The sequence below is a fragment of the Alnus glutinosa genome, chromosome 10 (assembly GCF_958979055.1).
Source record: "Alnus glutinosa chromosome 10, dhAlnGlut1.1, whole genome shotgun sequence".
Taxonomy (NCBI): domain Eukaryota; kingdom Viridiplantae; phylum Streptophyta; class Magnoliopsida; order Fagales; family Betulaceae; genus Alnus; species Alnus glutinosa.
Genome location: NC_084895.1, coordinates 5,975,804 through 5,991,763, shown reverse-complemented (window position 1 = coordinate 5,991,763; position 15,960 = coordinate 5,975,804). Strand labels below are relative to the sequence as shown.

The following is a 15,960-nucleotide window of genomic DNA, read 5'->3' as shown; positions in this document are numbered from 1 at the left end:
CGGACTAACACTTAAATCCTTGCAATTTTTTTTTTCTTAAAAGAAAAAGAATGGATATTTTGAGAATTTTGATAGGATTTAATGAAAAACTTTAACGGAGTGTTGAAATTGAAAAAAAAAATTGAAAGATGAATACCCTATATTAACACTTTTTAAAGTTTGTGTACCTTATTTCAAAAGTGATGAAAGATCAGGGTTATAAGTGAAGTTCTTTCTAAATTTGAATAGTGTAAAAGAGAAGGGTTTGAGATCTATTTGTCCGGACAACCTAATTGAATAATGAATTTGAAAAATTATTTTATTCTTTAATCTTTTTCTTTTCTAAATATTGTTGATGACTATAAGAATTGAAACGAATGTGCACTTACCAGTGCTTTGCTTTAGTGTTTTCTTTTCTACTTTTATTAGTCCCACTTACTAGTGTTTTCTTTCCTTTTTTCGTCTGCTCCCACTCGCTAGTTGATTGAAGCAAAATGAAGTATAAATGTATGTTATGGCCGTCTAATTCTAGTGCATCAGTTTTTTTTTTTTTTTTTTTTTTTTTTTTTTTTTTTTTTTTTTCTATATATTTCGATTGGAGATCAAAAAAAGACACTCAGACAAGTGATTTTCTATACTTTTTGCCTCAATTTCTTAATATGGGGAGAAGCAGAAAGCTGTTGAAATATTTGGTGCAAGACAGAGCAAGATAAAGAATTATGTGGGCTCTTGGTAGGTGTCACCTTATGTTCAAGATTTGGTTTGAATTTAATAACACAGCCGAAAGGAGTTTGTAATAATCTCTTAAGTCCACTGAGCTTAAAATATAAATTGAAATGAGTTTATAATGTTTGTTCAAGACACGTCTAATTTTCATTAACCACTTCTCTTTTACGAAGATTTGGATTGCCAATTTGGACAAAGTTATGAAAGTTGAAACCATCACGAAACATTGTGTCGCTAGGACTTTTTCCTGTAAACATCTACGACACAAATATTCCATAGCTATCAACATCTCCTTTTGTGTTGATGCCACACCACCTATTCCATACCATGCAATTCTTATATTTCATATGCGCAATTAACATGATAGTGATTTTTAATAACCGTTCAATACACAATTAAAAATATTTGAGATTTAATATTTTGAAGTTACATATTTTATTTAATCTTAAAAAATAATTGGAAAATATTTACTTATAACTGGTGAACTTTTGCAATTAAATACTCAAACTTTAAAAAGTGTCAATTTAGGATATTCATCTTTCAATTTTTTCCAATTTCAACTCTCTTTTAGAATTTTCCGTTAAATCCTGTCAGAATTTTCAAAATACCCATATTCTTTTTTAGTTAAAAAAAAATAAAATTGTAAGGATTTAGGTGCTAGATAGAATTCAACAGAATTTACGAAAATGTCCATACCTGAACCTTTGAAAATTTTGAATTTTTTTTTTTTAATTTAGATAGTAACAAAAAATTATTAATGTGACATAAAAGTGAAAAAAGTTGGAATATTTTGATGTTGATTGTTATGGAAAAATGTGAAAAATTAGAAAAATAAATAAATAAATAAATCAAAGGCTCCACTCTATTCTGGTAATGCACTTGCCAAACAATTAACGTCTTATTTTCTTAATAGCCCACAATTGAGATTGGGCTTCAGCCTGATGTCAGGTTGGCGATTGTGGACGTTGAAATTCAAGTAGTATAAGAGAACTCACTAACTTACTAGATTTCGCATTTGGGTTAGCTTTGAACTAGAGGAGATAGGAATGCACCAGATTGGAGGAGATAGGATTCTACTCTTCTATGTAGAGTGTGTTTGCATTGCGATTTTGCAGAAAAAGTTCAATTTTAAACTAAATTGTAGATGTATCGTTTGAGAATATGTTTTTGAAAAATTGCGATTTGACAAATATAGAAAAATCTGCGTTTTCAAATCGGAGGTAAGGGGGTGCCTTTTTAAAAATGTACGATTTTAAAAGTTAAACTGCAATTTTAGAGGCCAAATTGCATTTTTATCAAACGCTTAATTGCGGTTTTACAAATCATGTTTCAAATCGGACTTTTTGAAATCGTAAACTCAAATAGACCCTTACACTTTCTTCTTTTTCTTTTAATTGCAGATATTATGATGAGGATAATTATTCGATGCTAATTTAGATACTAGAAGGACAGTAGTGATCTAGAAAAAGTGTTAATTACATCTGTGCTATCTCTTCAAAACAATTATTCATGTTGCAATTAAAGTTCCCTAGAATTGCTTATAAAGCACATTCTTACCTAAAAAGGAATCAATAAAAAACTTATCACTCGTGAGTAGCTTTATAATTGATCAACTCTATGCTGACTTTACTCATCTTTTTAATATGAGACTGAGATTTTGCAGCACTTTATTTGCCAGGTAGACAGTACTTGTATTTTGTAGAAGCTGAACATTTGTATTAATATGACGTATATGATATTCTTTTTATTATTAACATTCTATTGTATAATTTGTATTGACTAATTGGTTTTATAATTTTTGTTTTTTATACCATTAAGTAAATTCATTAACTTTCGTTTTGTTTATTTAATTTGAGTACATTTTATAGAACTCATTTTTGTTTTAAAAAAAAAGAATAATAATAAACAAACTGGATAAAAATAAAATAAAATAGTAGTGTTTTACCAAAAATAAGTGGCATTTTTTAAGATGTTTTAAAAAAAAAAATAGCAGCATTTTAAAAAACATTGTGATGATGCAGGATGAGAAAATAATATATGGCCTTTAGATTTATTTAGATTTTGTTGATTCTTTTTTTTTTTTTGAGTGTGCATATTTTCTAGCTATATCCAATTAAACTACATTTTTATTTTACAATGCTAACGAAACGGTCCTAATTAACCATTGAATTTTTTATTTTTAAAGTAATGATTAGTCTAAGAGTTGATTGATATTGTTATGTCAGTAATATAAGTTAAAAATGTAGTAGATATCATCTCTCAGTTTAATATATATTATGAAGGATTTGGAATTGAGATAAAGGTAAGATTAACTCAATTTTTTTTTATAGCATTTCTCAGTTTATTATTATGAAAGTTTTGGAATTGAGATAGAGGTAAGAGTAACACAATTTTTATTTTTATTTTTAATTTGTTTTACAAGTAGAGTAACTCAAACTATTGTCTGTCTTGATTTCATAAGGATAGTCAAGTTTAAGAAGAAAATATTAAACTATAAATTAATTTTTAAATCATGTCTTGCAGACGAAGAAAAACAATAATACATCATTGAGAAATTTCAAATCGATTAATTAATTTATGTATTCCTGTACTTTTGTTTTCTTTTATGGATAAATAATTGGGTCTTTCTTTTTTAGTAAATTCTCCACTTTATCGAAGTCGTTGCTCAGGTCATCGATCGTCGAAGTCTTTGCTAGTTTATGAATAGTAAGTCACCGGCAGGATATCGCCATCAAGATTATGTGGAAAGACTAAATCAACGCCAATGGAGACTTTGAGCACTCACGAGTCATTTCCCCACCTTTTTTAGACCAAAGAACACGGCATGGAAGAACAATGAGTCCTCAAAATATATATATAAATGCTTTGTTAAGTGCTTGCTTTTATGAAGGTGCATGCAACCATATTCCGGTTACTTTCTGCTATGGTCTCATTGGTGTTGCTTTTTCGGGGCTTCACGTTTTGGCCAACCACAATGTTTTTTTCTTCTCAATATATATATATAAAATATAAAAAGAGAGTGGGGTGAAGAAATTTCATTGCTTTCCCTTTCCTTACTGGCCCTGCTTGTCCCCCCAGTGGATCGGAGGGCCATTGAATCTATTAATAGCACGTACAGTTTGGATGTTCAAGATTTGATTTGAATTTAATAACACAGCCGAAAGGAGTTTGTAATAATTTCTCGAGTCCACTGAGCTTAAATTATAAATTGAAATGAGTTTATATTAATGTTTGTTCAAGACATAAAGCTCTCTACTTTCAAAATACCCGGCCATGTCTTCTTCATCTCTTTCATCGAAGCAGAGTGCCCACTATCATTCCACTAAATTTGATTCCTATTTCTAACTAAAGGAGAAATGATGACTTATTTTTCAAAGTCTTCCACAGATGTGGAATCATTTGGTTTGTCGTCCAATTGATCCCACAGTTGATCCTGTTGTAGGTTTTTTTAATTTTTTAATTTTTTTAAAAGCAACTCATTCATTGAAATTCATCTTTGTCTTCCACTGCCTTAATATTATTCTGATAATTGTAGTTGTAGCCATCTTCTTCTTCTGTTTCCACGACTAATTTTCATTAATTATACGTCTCTTTTAAGAAGATTTGGATTGCCAATTTGGACAAAGTTTTCTTGCAATGCCATATTAACAAAGTTATGAAAGTTGAAACCATCACAAAACATTGTGTCACTAGGTCTTTTTCCTGTGAACATTTACGACACAAATATTCCATAGCTATAGACATCTCCTTTTGTGTTGAAGCAACACCACCTATTCCATACCATGCAATTTTTATATTTCATATGCGCAATTAACATGATAATGATTTTTAATAACTGTTCAATACACAATTAAAAATATTTGAAATTTCATATTTTGAAGATACATATTTTATTTAATCTTAAAAAATAATCGGAAAATATTTACTTATAACCCGTGATCTTTTGCAATTAAGTACTCAAACTTTAAAAAATGTTAATTTAGGATATCCATCTTTCATTTTGTTTTTTTCAATTTCAACTCTCTTTTAGAATTTTCTATTATATTCTGTCAAAATTTTCAAAATACCCATCTTCTCTTTTAGGAAAAAAAAAAAAGAAAAAAAAAAATTGTAAGGATCTAGGTGTTGGATAGAATTCAACAGAATTTATAAAAATGTCCATACTTGAACGTTTGAAAATTTTAACAATTTTTTTTCTTTTATTTAGATATTAACAAAAAATTATTGATCTGACATAAAAAGTGAAAAAAGTTGAAATGCTTTGATGTTGATTTTTATTGAAAAATGTGAAAAAGTAGAAAAAAAAAAAAAAAAACTCCTTATTTTCTTAATAGCCCACAACTGAGATTGGGCTTCGCCCTGACGTCACGTTGGCGATTGTGGACGTTGAAATTCAAGTAGTACAAGAAAACTCATTAACTTATTAGATTTCGCATTTGGGTTGGCTTTGGACTAGAGGAGATAGGAATGCACTGGATTGGAGGAGATAGGAATCCACTCTTCTACGTAGAGTGTGTTTGCATTGTGATTTTCCAGAAAAAAAATTCAATTTTAAACTAAATCGTAGAAGATGTATTGTTTAAAAATGTATTTTTGAAAAATTGCGATTTGACAAATGTAGAAAAATCTGCGCTTTTCAAATCGGAGGTAAAGGGGTGCGTTTTTAAAAATGTACGATTTTAAAGGTTAAACTGCAATTTTAGAGGCCAAATTGCATTTTTTATCAAACGCTTACTTGCGGTTTTACAAATCACGTTTCAAATCGGACTTTTTAAAATCGTAAACTCAAACAGACCCTTACACTTTTTTCTTCTTCTTTTAATTGCAGATATTTTGATGAGGATAATTATTCGATGCTAATTTAGATAGTGGAAGGATAGTAATGATCTGAAAAAAATGTTAATTACATCTGTGCTATTTCTTCAAAACAATTATTCATGTTGCAATTAAAGTTCCTTAGAATTGCTTATAATGCACAATCTTATCTAAAAAGGAATTAATAAAAAACATAGCACTCGTGACTAGATTTATAATTATATTGATCAACTCTATGCTGACTTTACTCATCTTTTTAATATGAGACTAAGATTTTGTAAGCACTTTATTTGCTAGGTAGACAGTACTTGTATTTTGTAGAACCTGAACATTTGTATTAATATGACGTATATGATATTCTTTTTATTATTAACATTCTATTGTATAATTTGTATTGACTAATTGGTTTTATAATTTTTTTTTCTACCATTAAGTAAATTCATTACCTTTCTTTTTGTTTATTTAATTTGAGTACATTTTATAGAACTCATTTTTGTTTTAAAAAAAAAAGAATAACAATAAACAAACAGGATAACAATAAAATAAAATAGTAGTGTTTTACCAAAAATAAGTGCCATTTTTTAAGATATTATTTAAAAAAAAAAAAAAAAAAATAGCTGCATTTTATAAAAAATTGTGATGCAGGATGAGAAAATAATATATGGTCTTTAGATTTATTTAGATTTTATTGATTCTATTTTTTTTTTTTTTTTAGTGTGCTTATTTTCTAGCTATATCCAATTAAATTACATTTTTATTTCACTGATATTTCACAATGCTAACGAAACGGTCCTGATTAACCATTGAATATTTTATTTTTAAAAAAATGATTAGTCTAAGAGTTAATTGATACTGTTATGTCAATAATATAAGGTAAAAATGTAGTAGATATCATTTCTCAGTTTAATATATATTATGAAGGTTTTGGAATTGAGATAAAGGTAAGATTAACTCAATTTTTTTTTTTTTTATAGCATTTCTCCGTTTATTATTATGAAAGTTTTGGAATTGAGATAGAGGTAAGAGTAACACATTTTTTGTTTTTTTTACAAGTAGAGGAACTCAAATTATTGTCTGTCTTGATTTCATAAGGATAGTTAAGTTTAAGAAGAAAATATTAAACTTTAAATTAATTTTTAAATCATGTCTTGCGGCAGAGGAAGAAAAACAATAATACATCATTGAGAAATTTCAAATGGATTAATTAATTTATGTATTCTTGTCCTTTTGTTTCTTTTTATGGATAAATAATTGGGTCTTTCTTAATTTCTTATAAAATTCTCCACCTTATCGAAGTCGTTGCTCAGGTCATCGATTGTCGAAGTCTTTGCTAGTTTATGAATGGCAAGTCACCGGTAGGATATCGCCGTCAAGATTATGTGGGAAGACTAAATCAGCGTCAATGGAGAGTTTTGAGCACTCATGAGTCATTTCCCCACCTTTTTTCAAACCAAAGAACACGGCATGATCTGTTCCCTATTTTATATATTACAATGAGTCCTCAAAAAAAAAATATATATATATATATATATATATATATATACAATACGCAGGCCAAATGTTTTGTTAAGTACTTGCTTTTACAATAGTGCATGCAACAATATTTAGGTGACTTTCTGCTATCATCTCATTGGTGTTGCTTTTTCAGGGCTTCACGTTTTGGCCAACCACAATGTTTTTTTTTTTTGAGAGGCGTTCGGAGAGACGGGGACGAATTTGTTGAGTTATAGGCGTGCATCGTTCCCAATGATAATGCTGGAAAGAAGTAGTATATCCTCCATTCGATCACAATATTTTTTTTAAAAATAAAAAATAAAATAAAATAAAATTTTAGTTTTTTTAGATTTAATATTTCCAATTTTTTCTTCTTTTTTTTTTTTGAATTTTTTCTATTTTTTTTTAATTGAAAAATGACACTTGGCAGGGGTATTTAAGGGATATTTCGTAAAAAATAGCATTTTTCAAAGGTTTTGATAGTTTGAAGGGTCAGAGTGCAACCCTTGGTAATTTAGAGGGCCATCCAGAGAAATGATAGTAATTTGAGAGGTTAAATTATATTTTTTCCAATAAAAATAATTGAAAATAATAGGAAACTCAGACAAGCCATTTGTTTATAAGTTTTTAAATTTCTACTATGTTGTAGATACTTGTTGACTAGCAGATGGCCTCTTGTTTCAACTAAAAATAATGTAAAGAAGACGTGACTACGAATACAATACGTAAAAGCCTTTTGTTTTTGTCTCTAGTTGACAAGTACTTGATTAGAAGATGACCTCTATTTCCAAATAAAGATAATGTAAAGAAGACTACTGCGAATACAACATGTAAAGACCTTTTTGTTTTTGTCTTTGTAGTTGACAAGTTGATTAGGAGATGGCCTCTAGTTCCAAATAAAGATAATGTAAAGAAGATTTAACTACGATACAACACGTAAAGAAAATATGATTACAGTGACCAAAAGACATTTAAGCTAAAGACTTTAATTTCTAAGTTTTAACTTTCCACAAAAGGCCTTTTGTTTTTGTCTCTAGTTGACAAGTACTGATTAGAAGATAGCCTCTATTTCCAACTAAAGATAATATAAAGAAGACTTGAGTACGAATACAACACGTAAAGAAAATACTATGGTAACCATAAAACATTTAAGCTAAAGACTTTAATTTCTAAGTTTTTTCTACAGCCCCGCCCCCAACTCAAAGACTATCAAAGTGCAAGCTTGGCAACAAGTCTTCTAGTTAGAGTTGGACCGTGTTGTGTACGCAAAGACTAATAGGCATCCAATCCAGTGGACAACATTCATCCAACAACAACGGCGATTGCGAAATGTCCAACTCATAAACTACAGTAAGATTGCCGTGAGTCACGTTTGCACTAATTCCCAAAAATAATTGGTCCAAATTGAAGGTTAACCTTCACGTCCAGTCCTTAATTATTTCTGGCTCATCAATCATTCACTTTGGATCCCAAAAGAAATTTCCAAGACGGTTCAGAGAATGCATGTGGAAGGAAAATTTGCAGTTTGATAGGATTGGAAAAGATAAGAGAATTACGTTGGTTCGGATTCATTGAACGTCAACCCAAAATGACCCTCAGTCCACAAGTTTGCCCCCTTCTGATCTTTCTTATTAAAGTGTCCCCACTCCCCAGTCATGTACATCACAATCTACCCTTTTGCCATTGCCCTCATCAATCACACACTACAAGCTACAAGCTACAGCGTAGCTTGCCTCTCTTCAAGAGCGTTTAAAGGCATTTACAAAAACAAAAAAATTAATTCCCACATTCCTCTTTGTCTTTGTAGGGCCATTAATATGATAAAGACCAGATTATGAATTTGTCATGATTTTTAATATTTCTATTATGCTTAAAGAAAGGGATCTTGAGCTGATATATATACAGAAATATACATTATTCTTTCTTTCTTTCTTTCTTTTTTTAACTATTATTTATTCATTTATTTACCATTATGATATGAGCCATTCTTATTATTATGGTAAATGAACGGCTCATATCATAATGGCAGATAAATGAATAAATAATAGTTAAAAAATATTTCAAAAATTATCAGTTTTTCCATAAATACATTATTTGGGAATTTCATCTCTCCCATAATTTAGTTGTTGAGAATCACAATTCTAGGTTTAGAAGTAGAGATAATTTCCGATGTGTCCAAAATAGCATTAACTATAACAATAATATACAAGGAAAGCATAACTTTAATTTCCAAATAAGTGGGTAGAAAAATGGCCAACAAAATAACAAGAATGAATATCGAGTCTCTATGCCAAAGGCTACGTGTAATCTCAATTATCATCAGCATTTAAGCTAAACGCCAATTTTTAAAAGCTTATCGATGCAATGATGAATATGGAGTCTTCATGTCAAAGGCTATGTGTTGTCTCAATCATTATCGGCGTTTAAGATAAACATCGATATTTAAATGTTAATAGGTGTTTTCACTTAATGCCGGTAAACACCGTATTTTTTAGTTGTGCAATAATGAGCTAGCGTGTAGTCTCCATGCCAAAGTCTATGTGTTGTATCAAATATTATCGGCCGATATTGAAAAAAATTTATCAGTGTTTCCATTTAACGCTAGCAAACACTGAGTTTTTAGTAGTGCAATAATGAGCGTGGAGTCTGCGTGCCAATGACTATTTGTAATCTCAATCATGGACTCAAAATACATAGAGACATTAGCTAGGGAGATAGTGGTGTGGTCCAAATCCAATCACTAGTAGGATCTTGAAAATTTCTTTTGGAATCCAGAGTGTATGACTGACGAGGGCAATGACGAAGGGTTGATTGTTAATTATGGCCATGCATGACTCGGACACCTTAATGAAAAAGATATAGACACAGAAAGTGTGAGTGATAACCCATAAATAAGGAGTGGAAGTGAAGGTTAATTTGGACCAATTATTTTTGGGGATTAGTACAAACCTGAATTTGTAGGGCCATTAATGTGATAAAGAGCAGATCATGAATTTGTCATGATTTTTAATATTTCTATTATGCATAAAGTAAGGGATCTTGAGCCGATATATATTCAGAAATATACATTAGTCTTTTATAGATACCGTGCAGCAGCAAGATAAATTGTGTGGTGCTTCATAAATAAATGGTGTGACTAAAACAAATTCATTCTTAGATTATATGACAACCTAAGAAATTGACAATTGAAAAGGAAAATATGGCAGATAAAAGAAAAAGAAAAAAAAAATTAGTAGCCACCTTTTTATAATCATCGAATTGAAGTCCCAACATTGATTACAAAATTAATAAGTTCTAGGATTACAAGATCATTACAACATATATAGTAATTATTACATATGCCAAGTTTACATATAATTATTCTGATTCTGGAATCACTTCCAACTAATTGTTTAGACGTTTTGTAGCCATATTTTCTCTAGTTTTTATGAGGCCTGCAGAGGCAAAGGAATTAGGAGGCATCGTTAATTTATCTTCTTCTTCTTCTAACATTTGAACCACATTTTTAATTAAATGACGGTCCATTGGGTGCCATTGGATGCACCAAAGTCCTACAATTGGAAGTTTCTTTGCAATTTTAGCATCTCCATCATCCTCAACAAAGATTCGTATGTCTTCTTTTTGTTCCAAGAGATTGTAGATCCATTCTGGAAAGTAGACTTGGTTAGTGTTCTCAATTGCAACATCAACATTTTTCTTCCCTCCAACAATTTCAAGTAACAATATTCCAAAGCTATAAACATCTGCTTTTGCAGATACATTTCCAAAATTTCTAGAGAACACTTCAGGTGCAATGTAGCCCATAGTCCCCCTAGCTGTGGTCATGGAAACTGCACTTTGATCCTTAGAACACAACTTGGCAAGACCAAAATCAGAAATTTTTGGATTGAAGTTCTGGTTTAACAAAACATTGTGAGGTTTGATGTCAAAATGGAGGATTTGTTGGTCGCATCCTTGGTGAAGATATTCGATTCCTTTTGCTACGCCGAAAGCAATAATATCTTGCAGCTTATCCCAATTATGAATAAGGTTCTTGGCGGTCGTTGAAGATATAAACTTGTCTAGTGAATCATTTGGTAAGAACTCATAAACTACAGCTCTTCTAAATCCATCAACACAAAAGCCAACCAAGCGAACCACGTTAACATGATGGATCTTAGCCATTGTTCCTACTTCATTTATGAATTCTTCCCCATTTCCCGTTGATGTCTTCAGGATCTTCACTGCAACATAAATTTCATTGGAAAGCTTTCCTTTGAATACTGTTCCATATGCTCCTTCACCTAACTTTTCAGCAAATTGATTTGTAATCCTTTTAACATCAGCATACGAGTATCTCGTGGGTCTGAAATTTCTGTAATCCTCCAAAAACTTTTCGATCTTTGCTTGATGTTCTTTTTCAACTTTATCATAAGTATAGAAATGGTAGAGAGTAAAGATAGAGAACAGTATCAAAAATGAACCTAAGATGACACCTGCATGATAAAGATTCATGAATCAATAACTTTCATCTCCACAATAAGAACAATTTCAAACATCCAATATACAACTCACCAGCAATCGCTAACTTTGGTAATGCTCCTATCAAAGATTTAACACAATCAGCTTCTCATTAATGTATATTTTAAGAAATAAATAATTAATATTCGCCTAAAAAATAAACTGATAGCTAAGTTATATTGAATTTAAATCTTGAGTCCAATTGGAGGCTTCTAAAAGGACTTAGAGCATTCAGAATAAGCTCTTTACATTTAGCTTTTCTTAAAAAATCTAACAGAACTCATAAAAAGACCCATTTAACAAGAGCTCTGTCTTCTTTAATTCAGTTTTAACTAAAACAAATAAAACTTGCGACTTGAAATACTGCAGTTAAACTGGTTGGTTTAAAACACAAAAAACAATATTTAACTAAAGTAGAGAAAGATGTAAATAGAGTTTGATGTTGGGTCCTTTTAAAGGTGGCTCTCCAAATGAATTGAATAGATAGAATACCTTTAGTATGTGTAGGGATGCACTGAGTTCCTGATGGACTGCTATTACTCTTCTCACATTACTTGCCTTTCACTTCACAGCGTTTGCAGTCTGGTGTGGACCAACTCAATTGAACAAATTTATCATAATCCACTGCTATTAAAGCAACTGGAATTTGATAAAGCTTATACATCTTTGTACAAGATATGAGGGACGCATTGATCTCAGTCGCAGGGTAAACTTGGTAGGTAGAACCACTAAGACAATAGATGAGATATTGATGTTTGTTTTCTGATCTTGGGGAACAATTAAATAAGGCATAGTCGGAAAGGTAATCAGAAATTTACTTTGAATCGGAAAGGAGAGGAATTAGACAAATTGAGCCGCTGAAGCTGCGGCCTTGGGAAGCAATGTTGTGGATCATATAATTGAATTACTTGAGATTTGTAGTTAATCTCTTTGACAAGGAGCTTCACTGAAACGGGTAGCTCGAGCACTGTATCATTTGTGTTAGTGCAGGAGAGATTAAACCCAGAATACCCACAGTGATCTGCCTGGGTGTTAAGTCGGAAGGGAAATCGGATGGGTGGGCCATGACCTCCACAACGTGTTTCAGCACACATATTTTGGGCATCTCCAAGGTCTATGATGAAAGCCACAAACAAGACCAAGTATGAGATTATACCATTTCTATGCAAATATCCATCAGCAATTAATGGTTCTCGACCAGCCTCTTAAATACTTCATAAAAGGCCTATTTTTCAATATATGACGTAGGTGCTTACGCCTTACATTATTTACTTTGTCTATATATAGGCTTTGCTGTGGAATATGTGGAATATCTCTCTCTCTCTCTCTCTCTCTAGTTCTCATTGGCAAAAGGAATGGGACTGACTACCCTTATTGTTGTTGTTGTCCTCCTCCTTCATCAAACTTGCAATATTAGTACCGCTGAGGATTACTGTACTTCTTCCTGCGGCTCTATCCTTAACATAAGCAAGCCGTTTCGATTAACGAGCGATTCAGAAAACTGCGGCGATCAAAGGTATAATCTTTCATGTGAGAACAACCAAACACTAGTGTTACACTTACATGATGGAAGATACTACGTACGACAAATCAATTACACCGAATACACAATCAAAGTTGTAGACCCAGGTATTGGACTCAACGCTAATGAGTACTACTCATTCATCCCTCGTTATTCTCTAGAATATAATAATTTCAGTTCCAGGAATCCATATCAATTAGGAAATAGTATGGCAGTGTATTTCGTGAAATGTGAAAAGCGAGTGAATTCTCGGTATCATCTAAACATTTCTGCTTGCTTTGAGGGTGGAGTGTATTCTTCCAAGAGGTATACATACGCTCTATTCCAGTATAATTATCATTCTGCTGCAGTGGAGTTGGGGGACTTGTGCCAAGTAGAGCAAATATCTCTCATATCCTGGCGAGATCGTTATTATTATCTTGACTTGAGAAATATTTCCTGTACAGACTTCCACAATGATTTGCTACAGGGTTTTGAGCTTTATTGGGGTACCACGCGATTTGGTGCGTATATAAAAGAATTAATGCATGCGAAAAAAAAAAAATACACAACACTTGCAGTTTCTAATTAAATTTCTTGCATATTTAAATTTTAATTACCATTAAATTTCTGTTTCTTTCTTTTCTCATCGCTAACCATTCATGCTTCTAAACGCTGACGTTGTTCTTTAATTAGGCAAACAAGGAATCCTTCAAAAGATATACCTATGTAAGTTTTCGATCTCACAAACTTGTTTGAAGGATCTTATACTCAAATCACCTTTTTTTATTAATTGATAAATTTATTTATTTATTTATTTTCATGTTGTAGTTATAGCTAGACGAATACTACTTCAAGTGTTATACTTCGGTAAGAACCGTTATCTTTTTTATTTTGATTATCTTCTTCTTCTTTTTTTCTTATTCCTTTGTTTTTATAAACAGATCATTCCTTGCAATGTGATGCTTACATAAAATAAAATAAAATAAAATAAAATAAAATAAAATAAAACCGGACAAATACTATATTTTCAACTTTAAAAGAAATGCTGAGTTTTAATTCTATGTTTCCAAACAGTACTGATGCACGTTATTCTCTTGTTTGTCAAAAACAGTATCAAATCGACTACCAGTACCACTAGGACAACGACTAGAAGACAGAGTACTTCAACTAAAAGGACGATTATATGAGCTATTTGGCAGAGGTGGGGCTTCAATCTTAAAAATTTATTTTGCAGGATAAATTCCCTATGGGCAATTTGGTAAATTTAGTATATAATGAAACAACCACATAGATCGAAATGGAATATTGACTGTACGTCCTCGATGATACGATGAAGCAACAGGTTTATACTGTTGCTTTTATTTCTTCTTAAGCATGGCCCTATTAATTAATTCTTTTTTTTTTTTTTTTTTCATATTTCTTCCAGCTCGTCCAATTCCATTACTGACGTACTTGACAATTATTGACTATGGTAAGAATCTTCTCTCCTTTGATCTTCGTTAGTTTTTTTCTTTTTCCTTTTTAGCAGATCATTCTATAAACTATTAAGCATGAATTAATTTATAATATGTGGCCAAAATGAAAATTTGAATTATTACCTGGAAAAGATAACAAGTATTAATTGTACTTAATTACTAGGATCTATACATACTAAATTAAATAAATATATAATTACAGCAATGCAACAACATGTTGGCTTACAATCCATACTTTGGTGATGTTCTTCCATAGGACTAATATTCCCAGCAGCAAAAATGATATTGGGGACTCCATTTGTAATTGCATTCTTGATGTATAAATGGCGTAGGAGGCATTTATCCATGTATAATGTTGTTGAAGAATTTCTACAAAGTCACAATAACCTCATGCCAATAAGGTACTCTTATTCCGAAATTAAGAAGATTACCAAAAGTTTCAAGGAGAAATTGGGTGAAGGAGGTTATGGCACTGTATTTAAAGGAACACTTCGAAGTGGTCGTCTTGTGGCTATAAAGATGTTAGGTAAGTCTAAAGCTAACGGACAAGATTTTATAAGTGAAGTTGCAACCATTGGAAGGATTCACCATGTTAATATAGTGCAACTCATTGGTTTTTGCGTTGAAGGATCGAAACGGGCTCTTGTTTATGAGTTCATGCCTAATGGTTCCCTAAATAAATACATATTTTTGTCAGAAGTACACACGCTCCTAAGCTATGATCAAATGTTTGATATAGCTCTAGGAGTGGCTCGTGGGATTGAATATTTACATCAAGGATGTGACATGCAAATTTTACATTTTGATATCAAGCCTCACAACATTCTTCTTGATGAAAATTTTACTCCCAAGGTGTCTGACTTTGGACTAGCAAAATTATATCCAGTAAATGATAGCATTGTTTCTTTGACTGCTGCAAGAGGGACATTAGGATACATGGCTCCTGAGTTGTTCTACAAAAATATTGGAGGCGTCTCATTCAAAGCTGATGTTTATAGTTTTGGAATGTTATTGATGGAAATGGCCGGTAGAAGAAAGAACGTAAATGCATTTGCAGAACACTCAAGCCAAACATACTTCCCTACTTGGGTTTATAACCAATTGCAAAATGGAAACGACGTAGAAATATTGGAAGACGCCACCGAAGAGGAAAAGAAAATGGGCAAGAAGATGATCATTGTTGCATTATGGTGTATACAGATGAAGCCTAATGATCGCCCTTCAATGAGCAAAGTCATTCAAATGCTTGAAGGAAAAGTTGAATGCTTACAAATGCCTTCCAAGCCTTTCCTCTCATCACTAGACGAAACCGTAATAGGTGGTGGAGAGAATTCGAATCCATCAAATGAATCAAGTCAATCATCTCAATTTTAAATGCAAATTAATTTATGTATTGTCTTTTGATTTATTATATCCTTGTTCAAGAAAAAAATTAGTTTTCTCATATATGTTTGATAGCACAAAGAT

The 15,960-nt window shown here is 31.5% G+C and overlaps 2 protein-coding genes across 3 annotated transcripts; one reads left to right on the top strand and one right to left on the bottom strand.

Annotated features, from left to right (window-relative positions):
* Positions 1-10,398: 10,398 nt before the first annotated feature.
* LOC133878951 (rust resistance kinase Lr10-like) lies at positions 10,399-12,178 on the bottom strand. Its single transcript, XM_062317512.1, has 3 exons — positions 12,073-12,178; positions 11,569-11,595; positions 10,399-11,489 (listed from the first exon to the last, which is right to left on the bottom strand). The coding sequence occupies exons 1-3, from the start codon at positions 12,176-12,178 to the stop codon at positions 10,399-10,401; spliced, it is 1,224 nt and encodes a 407-aa protein (XP_062173496.1).
* A 672-nt stretch (positions 12,179-12,850) lies between these two features.
* Positions 12,851-15,960, top strand: LOC133880709 (rust resistance kinase Lr10-like). 2 transcript variants are annotated; one of them, XM_062319705.1, is made up of 6 exons: positions 12,851-13,143; positions 13,712-13,744; positions 13,847-13,885; positions 14,130-14,219; positions 14,445-14,489; positions 14,750-15,960. In XM_062319705.1, the coding sequence occupies exons 1-6, from the start codon at positions 12,870-12,872 to the stop codon at positions 15,865-15,867; spliced, it is 1,599 nt and encodes a 532-aa protein (XP_062175689.1). In that variant the 5' UTR covers positions 12,851-12,869; the 3' UTR covers positions 15,868-15,960. The 2 variants fall into 2 exon arrangements, with proteins under 2 accessions (XP_062175689.1, XP_062175688.1); XM_062319704.1 differs by having other exon boundaries at positions 12,851-13,539.

What these genes read in the sequence shown, in the direction of transcription:
- LOC133878951 (XM_062317512.1), bottom strand. Translation starts at nt 12,178, where the DNA reads ATGTATAAGCTTTATCAAATTCCAGTTGCTTTAATAGCAGTGGATTAT. An exon ending in CAAACGCTGTGAAGTGAAAG is followed by an intron (nt 11,596 to 12,072) that starts GCAAGTAATGTG and finishes AATCTTTGATAG; the next exon opens with GAGCATTACCAAAGTTAGCG. An exon ending in ACCAAAGTTAGCGATTGCTG is followed by an intron (nt 11,490 to 11,568) that starts GTGAGTTGTATA and finishes TTTATCATGCAG; the next exon opens with GTGTCATCTTAGGTTCATTT.
- LOC133880709 (XM_062319704.1), top strand. Translation starts at nt 12,870, where the DNA reads ATGGGACTGACTACCCTTATTGTTGTTGTTGTCCTCCTCCTTCATCAA. An exon ending in ACTTCAAGTGTTATACTTCG is followed by an intron (nt 13,886 to 14,129) that starts GTAAGAACCGTT and finishes TGTCAAAAACAG; the next exon opens with TATCAAATCGACTACCAGTA. An exon ending in ATATGAGCTATTTGGCAGAG is followed by an intron (nt 14,220 to 14,444) that starts GTGGGGCTTCAA and finishes TATTTCTTCCAG; the next exon opens with CTCGTCCAATTCCATTACTG.